At 36.3% G+C, this 12,540-nt stretch overlaps 1 protein-coding gene across 2 annotated transcripts; it reads left to right on the top strand.

Moving 5' to 3' along the window:
* The first annotated feature begins 852 nt into the window (after positions 1-852).
* On the top strand, positions 853-5,435 carry LOC103318534 (vesicle-associated protein 2-2). 2 transcript variants are annotated; one of them, XM_089051529.1, is made up of 9 exons: positions 853-1,331; positions 1,733-1,841; positions 2,299-2,369; positions 2,536-2,617; positions 2,995-3,110; positions 3,331-3,507; positions 3,798-4,250; positions 4,481-4,558; positions 5,006-5,435. In XM_089051529.1, exons 2-9 carry the CDS (start codon positions 1,793-1,795, stop codon positions 5,120-5,122), a joined length of 1,143 nt encoding a protein of 380 aa, XP_088907655.1. In that variant the 5' UTR covers positions 853-1,331; positions 1,733-1,792; the 3' UTR covers positions 5,123-5,435. The 2 variants fall into 2 exon arrangements, with proteins under 2 accessions (XP_088907655.1, XP_088907657.1); XM_089051531.1 differs by having other exon boundaries at positions 3,801-4,250.
* Positions 5,436-12,540: the final 7,105 nt, after the last annotated feature.

Consider the following 12,540-nt stretch of genomic DNA (forward strand, 5'->3'; position numbering starts at 1 on the left):
TTTACGTCTAATTTGGTTCCTTAATATAATTTTGCTATTGCATTCCAAGTTCCTTAGGTTTTCTTCAATTTCTCTTTGCATATTTTCGAAATCTATATATATATAAAGTATATACAGAGAATGGTGAAACATTTAAAATACAAAAAAAAATACCCTCAGTTAGTACTAATATTAAGAAGTTAAAATATTAAATGAATGAGGATTATATAATCAATTTATATTTTTTAGTATTAACAAAATTTAACATAAAAAAACAAATCAGAACATTGGTCTTATTTTTATGTAACAACCCATTTTATCTTTCTTAATTATGTAATTAAAAAATCAATAGGCACAAGCGTGCCAATGCGTTAGTTATAACTAAACATCCGATTATGATCTCCAATTACACTTTTATACACGCACGCATAAATTGTATTAATCCCTTATATTTATTTATTTATATTCAAATCAATCCTTTCTATTTATGGCCCTTCATAAGTTTATTTTTATTTGATTCAACAATACAGCAAATTATCCTTCATGAAATTTAAATACATAATATTTTGCAACAAAATGAAGAATAAATCGTAATTGTCTTTTTAGCAATAAATAAAAATAAAAATTGGGCCGGCACTTGTTTGATTCTCCCTTATGTTTTCATTACTGGCGTTTTGGAATCTGACGGCGTAAGAAGGGCCCAGTTAGTCTTTTTTGTTTATTTGGGCTTCAGCCCGTATTTAAACCCGCCCGAGTGAGGCAGGGGCAAATATCAAGAAAGAGGGACCCGTATTCCATAAAACCCGACCATTGGAGAAAAGCGGGTCGTCCAAACTCCTAACGGCGGGTACAACTAACGCCACCAGCAGCAGGTTTGGTTAGTTGCCTTTCACTTTCTCCCGTCAATATATTAGCACTGTAATGTTTCAGGCCACCAAACGTATACTCTCTCTCTAGAATCTAGGGCTTGACTTTTATCGATTCTATCAAACTTTCCCTCTCTATTCTATTATATTGCATCCAAACGCGACATTTCCACGCCATTTCAATTCCTCTCCGGTTCTCTCTCTCCAAACAGGTAAAAGTTTTCTCTTCCCTCTGATCCAAACGTCGTCGTCTCTGAAGTTCATCCCCACCAGTATTCTGAGCACAATTCTCTTCAGAAGAAGATGCGATAAACGGCGTCGTCCCTTTACAGCTCGTTTTCCTCTGCTTGTTTTTTGTGTTTTGGAGAACGACTCAGAATTGAGTTGAGTTCGTCTAGACTGAACATGAAACACTGTTGAGCTGGTTCTTTGGTTTTGAGAAAAAGAAAATTAATCACGTCGTCGTTCCGGTGACGCGTTTTGACGGTACGAGTTGAGAAACAAGTCAAAACCCTCGACCCGGTGTTAGTGTTTTGATCTTTGGTCTGTGTTGTGTTTGGTTGCTGAGAAAAGCGGTAATGGAAATTGATTGATTCTGATTTTACGACAACTTTATCATGACTTCTTTTGGTTTTCGGATCTAGTGCATGAAACTTTTTACTACTTTTGGTTTTCTTTTTCCTCATCTCTGTCTCTCTCTTATTTTCGTTAATTAATATTACTGGGTCCCAAGGATTCAATAATTTGAGTCATATACTCAATTACTATATTTTCATTTCTAAGATTTTCTCAGCAACCAAACGGTGTGTCAATCACCAACATATTATGAGCATTGTGTACGGATTTTTAAGTTCTAAATATATTTTGAACATTTCATTGCTACGCAGTGAAAAAGGAGATTTGGATATCAGTATCTAGCGTTGGATTGTTGTGCAGTTGAGACAACAATGAGTACGCAAATTTTGGAGATTCAGCCCAAAGAATTGAAATTCTTATGTAAGTTCGTTATTGGTAGATGGTCAATGCTAATCATTTTCTTTATGATCTGGTATCTTTGCGATCGCCACAACAATCATCTTTGGAATTTATAACGTTTTGGTGTTGTTGGTTTGCTGATTTCGTTTAGTTGACCCGCATAGTTGGACCTAAAATGTAGCGGTAATTTTTCATTTTTGTTAGTTCTTCTTTTAATCATTTAACTGTTTGCCTTCTATTATGAGTTTAGCTCTTCTCTAGTTTTTCCATATCGAATGGAGCATTGGTTTTGAAACTATGAATATTGAGCAGATTAGTGCAGATTCTTGTTAATCTGTACCTGCAAACGGTTACTGTTACATAGCTAGATGTAAACATTGTATTGCTGGGTCGTGGTAATATTCGAATTGAAATAGGATATGTTTTAGTTTACCAATTACTTGGGAATTGTAAACTGACTGTGTAATTGTTTTCGTAGTTGAATTGAAGAAGCAAAGCTCATGCTCAGTTGCGCTAACTAACATGACCAACCGCCATGTTGCTTTTAAGGTGCGTACTGCATTTATTTGTTTTCCAAATTATTGAATTGAATTGTGTGTGTGTGTGTGTCCAAATTAATGAATTGAATTGTGTGTGTGTGTGTGTGTCCAAATTATTGAATTGAATTGTGTGTGAGTGTGTGTGACCAAATGTAACTTAGCAATGACATTGGCAGGTTAAAACTACATCCCCTAAGAAATACTGTGTGCGACCAAATGTTGGTGTTATCTTACCAAAATCTACTTCTGAATTTTCAGGTATGCCTTTTCATTTATATCACCTAGTACATTGTAAGCGTGTACTGATGTTTGATTTTGCATGTAAGCATTTCTTCATCAACGTGTACAGAAGGATGAACTTTCAAGCTTAAGTTTCACTACTGGATTTTTGGCTTAAATAGAAGAAAAAAAATTTATTTGTTTTATGAATCATGATATGCTATACTGGGGTTGCACTTTGACATTTTTACTCATGCTCTATCCTCATGGACAGAGTAAAGTACCATTGCAATTATCTGCTTTCGATAGATTTTTAATGGAATCATTTGTTTGGTCTTACTCTGCATTCTATTTTCTGATTGTTTTCTCCTTTAATCAGTCTTGTTTAACAATTTTGACTCTGACAATCAACGTAGTTACAATGCAAGCTCCAAGGGCAGCTCCACCTGATATGGAATGCAGAGATAAGTTCTTAATCCAAAGCACAATTGTTTCTTCTGGGACAACTGATGAGGATATTACAGCTAGCATGGTAAGTCTTGGTAATTGTTGTTGGCCTTAAGATTTATACTTGTTTCTCATTTTCTAGTCTTCGTAATTGTTGTTGGGCTTAAGATTTTGTATTCGTTTCTCATTTTCTAGTCTTGATAATTGTTGTTGGCCTTAAGATTTTGTATTTGTTTCTCATTTTCTAGTATTGGTAATTGTTGTTTTAAGATTTTGTATTCGTTTCTCATTTTTTTCATTTACAGTTTGCTAAAGATGATGGCAAGTACATTGAAGAGAAAAAGCTAAGAGTAACTCTTATTAGCCCACCCAACTCACCAATGCTGTCACCAATCAAGGTAGACTTGAAGCAGGGGCTGGGGCATGAAGCTTTGAATGATCAAGTATTTGGTGGGGTTGCAATCCTCCCTCAACAGAACATGGTTAGGGAAACTCTTCTTACGGCACAATGTTACAAACTTTAATTGGTCTTGTTATTACATTTTGCATTCTATGTTTATTCTATCATTCTCATTTTCTCCAGGAGCATTGCATTATCACTTAGGGAAAGGAATATGTTAATTATGACAACACAGTTGAGTAAATTTTTTTAGGAAGCGTGGCTTTGCACCTTCAGGAACAGTTTCTTGATATATTGTTATGTGGTTCAATTCCATCATGCAATTATGCTGAATTCACTTATGTAATGTTGTTTTGTGGTTCTTAAATGAAGCAGGTTACAAAGGATGCAAAGTTCACATCTGTTAATAGCAAGGAGTCCAAGCCAATAACGGATGCTGAGTTGAAACCAGCAAAGGATGTGGAGTTAAAACCAGCAAAGGGTGTGGAGTTGAAACCAGCAAAGGTTGTGGAGTTGAAACCAGCAAGGGATGTTGAGTTGAAACCAGCAAAGGTTGTGGAGTTGAAACCAGCAAGGGATGTTGAGTTGAAACCAGCAAAAGATGTGGAGTTGAGACCAGAAAAAGATGTGGAGTTGAGACCAGCAAAAGATGTGGAGTTGAAAACAACACAGGATGTGGAGTTGAAACCATCAAAGGCTGTGGAGTTGAAACTAGCAAGAGATGTGGAGTTGAATGCAGAAAAGATTGTGGAAGACTTGAAGTTGGTTAAAGATATTCAGGAGATAAAATCGAAGCTAAATGAACTTGAATTAAAGCTGAGCCAGGTTTTGGTCTTTGCATAATTTTCTTTCTAAATTTATGATACAATTGTTGTGGTTCTTATTCGTTGTCTGTAATTTGCATGTAGAAACTGGACTCTAGCAGTATACCTCTTAATTATGCTAAAATTTTGCTGATTGGTTATTTGTCTGATACACTACTTGGATGGTTGTCAAAATATAATATTAACCAAGCTCCTTTTCTTTTTCTTTTTCTTTTTTACTTCTTTTTCCAGGCTGAAGTTACTATTTTAAAGCTGACAGAGGAGAGGAGTTCAAGCATTCAGGAGAGGAAAAAATTACAGGAGCAATTGGTAATTTCTTGCACCCCATCCTTTTCTTTTCTGGTAGTTTTGTTGTTTGTCTAGGGATGAGTTTCTGCCAAAGTCTGAATTGTTTGGTTGTTGTGGTTATTGGCTGTCTAAGGCTTGGATAATCCAATGTTACAATGGTTTGAGCATTCAAGTGCATTGAAGTTCTATTTCTGGTTTGTTACTGTGTTCATCCAACTGCTCTCTGGGTTTTTGTTGTTGAACATCTACTGTAAATTGCCTACTTGTGGTTTATATTGAGGATGAAATGGTTTATCTTTTAAATTTCCTGTAATTTGCATGCAGAAATATGTACCTTTTAAAAATGAGGCAGTGCTTTAATTTGTGTGCTCTACTCTTTGGTTATGCTAACCTCTCTCTCACTGCGCACTTGTATTTGCACCTTATTGAAACTCTTATTCATGACATTCGTATGTACTTTTATTGCAGGCACAAATGAACCAAAGGGGGGTGAGTGTGAGAAGAGTCCAAGTTGGGTTTCCTCTACTATATGTTTGTATGGTGGCGCTTATCAGTGTTGCTCTTGGATACTGTCTTCACCCTTGAAACAATGTGTATGAAGCTACTACCGTCAGTCAGTAGTTAGATAAATACGTATAAAATCATTTTCCTCTCACTATAAATGTATAGATGAGGTATAGAGGGACAGTCTAGCCAATATACTCATAGATAAGTGAAGTGCATGCATACGCGTTGTTCTCATCCCCGTAAAAGGGGAAAAAAAAAACCATGTGAAAGCTTTGGCTGACAGCCAAGAAGCCATCTTTTTGTTTGTGCAGACATGTTGTGAATTTGTGATACTAGGGTTGAAAGTTTGGAACAAAAATTAGAATGAGAATTAGAGGCATGATGTTTTTAAGGATTAGTGTCTGTTCTAATTGATTGGTCTTATTAGTTTGTATAATCTACTTTTGTTTTTTATTGTGGATCATTCTATCCACCATGGGATTCAAAAGTTAATGTAGTAAAGATGATCACAATAAAAGAAATCTAGTCAGATCAAAGCTAGATATCAAAAAAAAAAGTCAGATAAAAAATGTTCAAATTGGTCTGCACGTTTTCCAAAACTGACGACAATTACTATCCAACGTTGGCAACAAAGCATAAATATACCAACAAATAGATTTTTTTTATTTTATTAAAGGGGTAAAAGTATAATTTCATATTCATATGTAATTAGTTTTAAATTTTAAAAATAAAAATAGACAAATCACAGATTTTGAGTGGGAGTAAAATAGTGATACGGTACTACTAAGAATGAGTAAAATCATTTTTTTTAAATGTATTCGAAAGTGGCTGGGTTCGTTACACCATATGATATCTCAAATCCATCCTAAAGTTTCCGCTTAAAAATTAAAGACTGCCATTAATACATGAAAATCCATGGTTTAAATTTGGAAGATGCACCTAATCCAGCATTCAAATCAACTATATAAACCATGCTTTGCTAGTCAGATTTCCCTCATCCCAGAAACTTGAGTTGTTGAATCAACAATAACAGCAAGAGATGTCTTCTCTCAAAAAATGCTTCCCTCTTACCTCACTGCTTATTCTTTTTGTCACCGCTGCAAGTGCAACAGAGCCTCCAGTAGTGCATCCTCCCTGGGTGCTTTTGGACCCCAACGATCCAAATGTGATAAATGCCGCCAAGTTTGCGGTCTTGGAATACAACAAGAACGTCACCAGCAGCAGCAACAAGCTACTTTTCCAAAAAGTGAATTGGTGTGAATACGCTTATCTACTCGGCGATTTTTATGGGCTTGATATTGCCGCAAAAAATGAGTCGTTACCTTCTCCGCCACAGAATTATATTGTCGGGGTTTTGGCCAGCATTAACAGGCCCATGAAATTGAGAGGTTTTCGTAAAGCTACAAAAGGCGAATAATGTTTTATGTCGCTTGTAACAAAATAAATTGAGAATGTTTTATTTGGGCTCTGGCCTTGTTGCATTGATGCTGAGATCAGTTTGTCGAGTCTCAATTTTATGATGTGTTACTCTGCCTTGGTGGTTTCTAATAAACTTTAGTTCCCAAAAAACATATAAAAATAACTTGAGAATGCAATATAAGTTTTTTGTTTGTTTGTTGGTAAAGATGTTTTATTAGAACATCATAAGAGTATACAGCAGATAGGATGAAAACATCCAAAAACCAACGTGAAAGTCTAGAATAGGAGCTTAAAACAAGTCACTACGTGAACTAATTACGAGGAAACAAAGAAAAAGATAAAAGAAGACTATTGCCCAAAACAATATATTAGTGGAGTCCAGTGATGGAGCAATAGTATCCTCGTTGAAATCTAGCCATAAAAAAACCCCAAATGAAGAAAAATCCGGTATATAAAAAAATCACACTGTAAAATCCCCAAATGAATGCAATAAAAGTTTAGAAATTCCCTATTGGTGCAAAATAATTTTTAGTTTAGTTCAACGGGGGGTACAAAAAAGTAAATTAAATTTTTTAATCATTTGAACTAAAGGTTTTTTTTTAATTTTAAATAAAGTACAAGCGATAGTCTAAATTAGAGGGAAGAGAGATTTCTCACACACACATAAATGATGTCATGGGAGTTCGAACATGAGACCTCTTGTCTGCAAGTTAAAGCTCTTTTCCACTAGATTAGACCTCATTGACTAAATGGTCTTCCTTATGCCGCAAAATGTTTGTTAAATAGTCTATGCTTATTTTGAGTATGATAGTGCAACTACCTATGTTGCACCGACACTCCACTAACCCCAAGTGTCGGACACTCCTCGGACACTTATGTCCATTATCAAAATTAATAATGTGTTAATTCAATTATAATTCATATAAAATTAATAAACTACATTTGAAAGGCTTGGAAAGCTTGAATTTCACTATATATGATATTGTAAATTTGGAGTATATGAACATAAATAATTTGTTTTTTCAAATATATATATAAGTATAATTATATAATTAAAAAATTAATTGATGTGTCTCCGTGTGGTGTATTTGTGTCCATGCAATATAGGCAATCACAACTTAAAATTCTTTTACTATGTATTAAGAGTACTACTATTTACACATACCTATCATATTTTCCCACTCACCTTATCTTCAAAATTTTAAAGACAAAACATCAATACACAAGCGAATGCATTTTATACCATGTTATGAATTTGACCACAATACTAAGAGGGAACATTGTATTGTATGGAATTAGAAATAATTTTAATGTTTTTAAACCAGATTCAATACAATGTTATGAATTTGACCATAAACATGAACCAAATTCTAGATTTGGAATCGGACATTCCAAAAGAAGTCAAAAGAGCAAATGAACACTTTAACCTATTCTCATTGGCATTTTATATCTCACTTAATTTTCCTTTTACAGACATATCCTTTTGTCCATATTTTGTTTCCTTTTACCATTTTAAAAAACCAAATCCATTGTTTTAAATTCTGAAAAAAAAAGAAAAAAAAAAAAGAAGAAGAAGTCCATTATTTTGAATTGAATGGGTGAGAAGATACACTGAATATCTATCCTTCAATTACTTATCCATTGATGAATATGTAATTGTTCAGACCAAAATTAACACAGGGTAATTCCTACAGTTAATAGGCTAGTATTATGGTTAGCAAAGTGGGGCCCAAACACCAGGAGCTTATTCAGCATCTTTGAAGGCCCAATTAGTGACTAACACAGCCCAAAGACCTTAGGACAGAAGTCGATCGCAAACATTGACCAGAGCATGATTAACCAGCCCTTCGGACAAAAGTGTTCGAAGCAAAATAGAGGTCTGCCTTGGCATTTCACTTCCCAAAGTAAGTAGGCGAACCACTTTACGCTTTCTATTTAGAAGAAATTCCAATGCTTATACAGCTTAATGAGAGCTTTAAACTGAGGTGGGTAATTCGAAGATGCTATAGTGCATGGCTTCGAACACAATTGTACGACACTACAGTCCCACTTCGGACATAAGAGATGTACGATGCTGCAGTTCCATTTTAGACAGAAAATGTCTGAGGTTACAATAAAAGCCAATTAAAGTGTATTTATAATCAATCTAAGTGGTTTTTGACAATTCATTTAACAAGCAACATGAGCTAATTAGATATTAGTTTGAGCTTTGGGTAAAAAATAATTCAAACCGCTATGCTTGTACAAGTTGTACACACTGATCTCCAGCAAAATAATAAAGAATATGCTTTAAAGAGAATATTCAGTTCATGATAGGTAAAGAATGGTAAAAAACCCAAAGCTGACTCGTTGTGGTGCCTCCTGCAGAGTGGTCCCTAAGTTCGAAACTGGAAAGCACCACCACTGATCAACTTGAAAGGCATGTGCTTATTATCTTGTGTATTCTTTACGGTTTGAAGCAGTAACACCCATCAAGCAGCCATCTTTTTTTCTAAAAACCTTGAAGCCTATAAATAGAGGAAGAAAGTTCAGTATCAAGAATCCAACAGCGAATCAATCAAACATATTTTGAACAACCTTCAAAATATGCTTACTCTCGACAACCTTGAAATAACCCAGACTTAAACTCTTGTGACAGGACCCGCCCCGAATTTCCTCGGAAACCGGGACATACCCTGCCTAATTACCGACATCACCCCGATGCCGGACCCACTTATTAAAGACCGAGACTTTCTACCAAAAATTTGGCAGAGTCTCTCCTGTAAATTGAACATTTCCCAAACTTCAACATGCTCAAATTTTACAATTAATAAACCCAACCAGCAGCATGCTTTAAAAGCAGTTAAACAATTTATAACAAAGGCCTCCGATCTCACAATTCAAACCCTAAGCGGGCGACGCAGAGCATATCTAAGAAATTCAAATACAACATAAACAGAGTTCCACCGGAAAAGAAAGATGAAGGAGTCCCTACAAAGACTCAAGGTTCGGAAGCACCCGATCCGGCTTGACTGCGGAGCTTAGTCACTACTGGCTGGGGGGCGCAAAACAGAAAATTGTGAGTGGACAAAAATAAAGTTCAGTTCAAATAAATCAACGTAATATAACCCCACCATTAGAAAATCATGCAAGAATTCCAAATGCATCTTAAAATCGTCATAAGCAAGTATATGAACATATACTAAAATAATACCAGATACGAAGTCCGAAATCCGTGAACAACACTTCACAAACCCACCATTCAAAACTTAAAAGTCTTAAAAGATTAAACTCTCGAAAACGTGCCCACTGGCACGACCGGCGAGGAAGTACCCTTACCGAGAAACAAGAACGAATGAATATTCATATGTATAAATATGTATAATAATATATAATATAATAATAATAAAATATATATTTAATTATAACCAACATTTAGTTGTACCGGGAAAACAATCCAAACGGGGGATTGTTTGACTAGTGAACATGACAGAGTCATTCCTCAATTCACCATGTGACTAGGGAACGAGCCGTCCAACTGGGGGACTAACTCTCAGCCAGCACGTACAGCCGAAATACTCAAAGTTTGTACGCCTAAAAAACTAGTCCTATGCGCGCAGACTATCCCAAATCCAGGGTCTACAGCAACATCCCATCAATGATGTCCCGGGTTCCGACAATTCCAAGTATCTCAAGTATCAGTTCCAAATCCGGGGAGATACATAGGGTAGTGCTTAAAGCACTCCAAACAGATATTTCAAAATTCAAACCTTCCCACAAACTCATTTTAACAACCCAAGTACCCCATATATAGCCAATACTTCATAAAAATATCAATTTCCATCATTGAATAAATAATATATCTAAATATACCAATAAACATTATGCATAAAGTTTCCCATCATAAAACCTTGCATATTATGTAAAAACAAAGTCCACTTACAAGTAGTCCCACACTGCTTGACCTTGAGAGGGTCCCGCCTGCTGCGTATGCATGGTCGGAATACCTATTTCAGAATACGAACATGCGATTAACATCAAGCGCTTCGAAACAGAATTTTGAATTAAAAACCTAGTTTCCCGGGTTTCTAGTGAGTGTATGCGGAAAGAGACGTTCTAACGTCCAACTATCCAAATCAGACGATGGAAAAGCCTCAGAAGACACTCGGTCAACCGGGTGGTCAAACTTCCCAAACCGGGTCAACCGGGTCCACAGGACCCACGACCTCTGTTTTGAAATCCTCAAAATTCTACTCGCTCGTGACAACCTAAGGATCTCATCAGGACATAATTCAGCTCCACCACTCTTGCCCACGCGCCGTCACATGCGCCGGCAGCACGTGGGTTTGCAAAGTAATTTTCGACGACGGAAATTCTCCACACCAACGCTCACCCTTACTACCCTAGCTTCTTCTTAAGATCATGATCATTTTAATCAACTATCACGAAGTCCAATTTGTACGGGAACTGGCCGAAATTTCAAATTGAGAATCGGCCAAAACCTAGCTTCTCAAATCGGATTCTAAACAGAAAATTGAACAATTCCTATGTAACAACCAGCTAGAACACGTAAAAAGAGAGAGAAACCCCACCAATTTTACCGAAATGGACGGCGAGGCGGCGGCGCAATGATCGAAAAGTCCGGCTCGAACCCGTCGAAACTACCGGCGGTTCTGTAGCTTTCCGGTCGGGATTTTGGGTGGTTTAGGATCGGGGCTTCACGACGAGTCGAACGGGACTGGTCTCGAAGGCTAGGGTGGTCGGATGTGGCGGCGGGTGGCTGTTTCCTTTCGGGTGAACAGTGACGGGGGAGAGAGTTCGCGGGAGAGAGAGAGAGAAAAGGTGAGGTGAAATTGAAAAATCTGATTTTTACTAATACCCTTTTCAAATTATTTACGATTTTACCACCGAAAGTAATTTGATCCCCAAAACTTCGTTATAACTCCGATTCAATTCTGCCACCTGTCTACGAAGTCATCTCGGAACCACCTACGTAACCATACCCCTAGTGGTCCCAAAATTCTTTTGGATGAGAAAATGACCAAATTAACCTCACCTTAAGGGCAATTTCGTAAATTCACTTAATTAAATTAAAATATGGAATAATTTGGAGTCGGGGTGTTACATCTTGCAAAGCGTCTCACTGCAGACCAAAGCCAAGTCTTGAATCTAATCATCTCCGTTTCTTTGAGTTCCTAGTTGACAACTCCTGAATAGAATTCTTTTCTTTTAACAAACACTTACTTTGTCCAGTGCTCAGTTGACAACTCATGACTGGAATTACATTGCTATTGTTTGTAATCTATATGCTCTGTCAACACTGCTTGGTATGATTTAATAGTTGGTCTCGATTTCCAACTCATTTAAATCGAAACTCCTATCTATAGTTCGGACAAGTTTTGACTACAGATATATCTGAAAAACTCTCATCGGACATACCTTCTGCACTGTCTCAAGTAGATTGCAGTTTCTATCCGATAAGGCTTTTTGTAGTTTTGTTGGACCTTGCTTTACTTTTACTTGCATTCATTGTTAAGTCATTGTTGATTATCTTCTGGTATTATGCTATCCATTGGACACCTCTCCTGTAAGGCTCGTTATTGTACTTTATGTCCAATGACAGTCTAAAATCATCACCCATCTCGCGTTTTATTCCAGAATAGTTAGATAAATACGTATAAAATCGTTTTCCTCTCATTATAAATGTATAGATGGGTATAGAGGGGACAGTTTAGCCATTATACTCACATATAAATGAAGTGCATGTATACGCGTCGTTCTCATCCCCGTAAAAGGGGGGAAAAAACCATGTGAAAGCTTTGGTTTATAGCCAAGAAGCCATCTTTTTGTTTGTGCAGACATTTTATTGTGAATTTGTGATGCTAGGGTTGAAAGTTTGGAACAAAAATTAGAATGAGAACTAGAGGCGCATGATTTTTTTAAAGTCTGCTAAGTGATTGGTCTTATTAGTTTGTATAATCTATTTTTGTTTTTATTGTGGATCATTCTGCAGTTCACATATCCACCATAGGATTCAAAAGTTAATGTAGTAAAGATGATCACAGTAAAAGAAATCAAGTCAGATCAAAGCTAGATAT

Source organism: Prunus mume, linkage group LG1 (genome assembly GCF_029339155.1).
Source record: "Prunus mume cultivar Tortuosa linkage group LG1, ASM2933915v1, whole genome shotgun sequence".
NCBI lineage: Eukaryota > Viridiplantae > Streptophyta > Magnoliopsida > Rosales > Rosaceae > Prunus > Prunus mume.

Excerpts from the sequence above, each read along its gene's own strand:
- LOC103318534 (XM_089051529.1), top strand. The coding sequence starts at position 1,793 with ATGAGTACGCAAATTTTGGAGATTCAGCCCAAAGAATTGAAATTCTTA. Across the intron at positions 1,842-2,298 it reads CAAAGAATTGAAATTCTTAT|TTGAATTGAAGAAGCAAAGC; the intron begins GTAAGTTCGTTA and ends TTGTTTTCGTAG. Across the intron at positions 2,618-2,994 it reads ATCTACTTCTGAATTTTCAG|TTACAATGCAAGCTCCAAGG; the intron begins GTATGCCTTTTC and ends CAATCAACGTAG.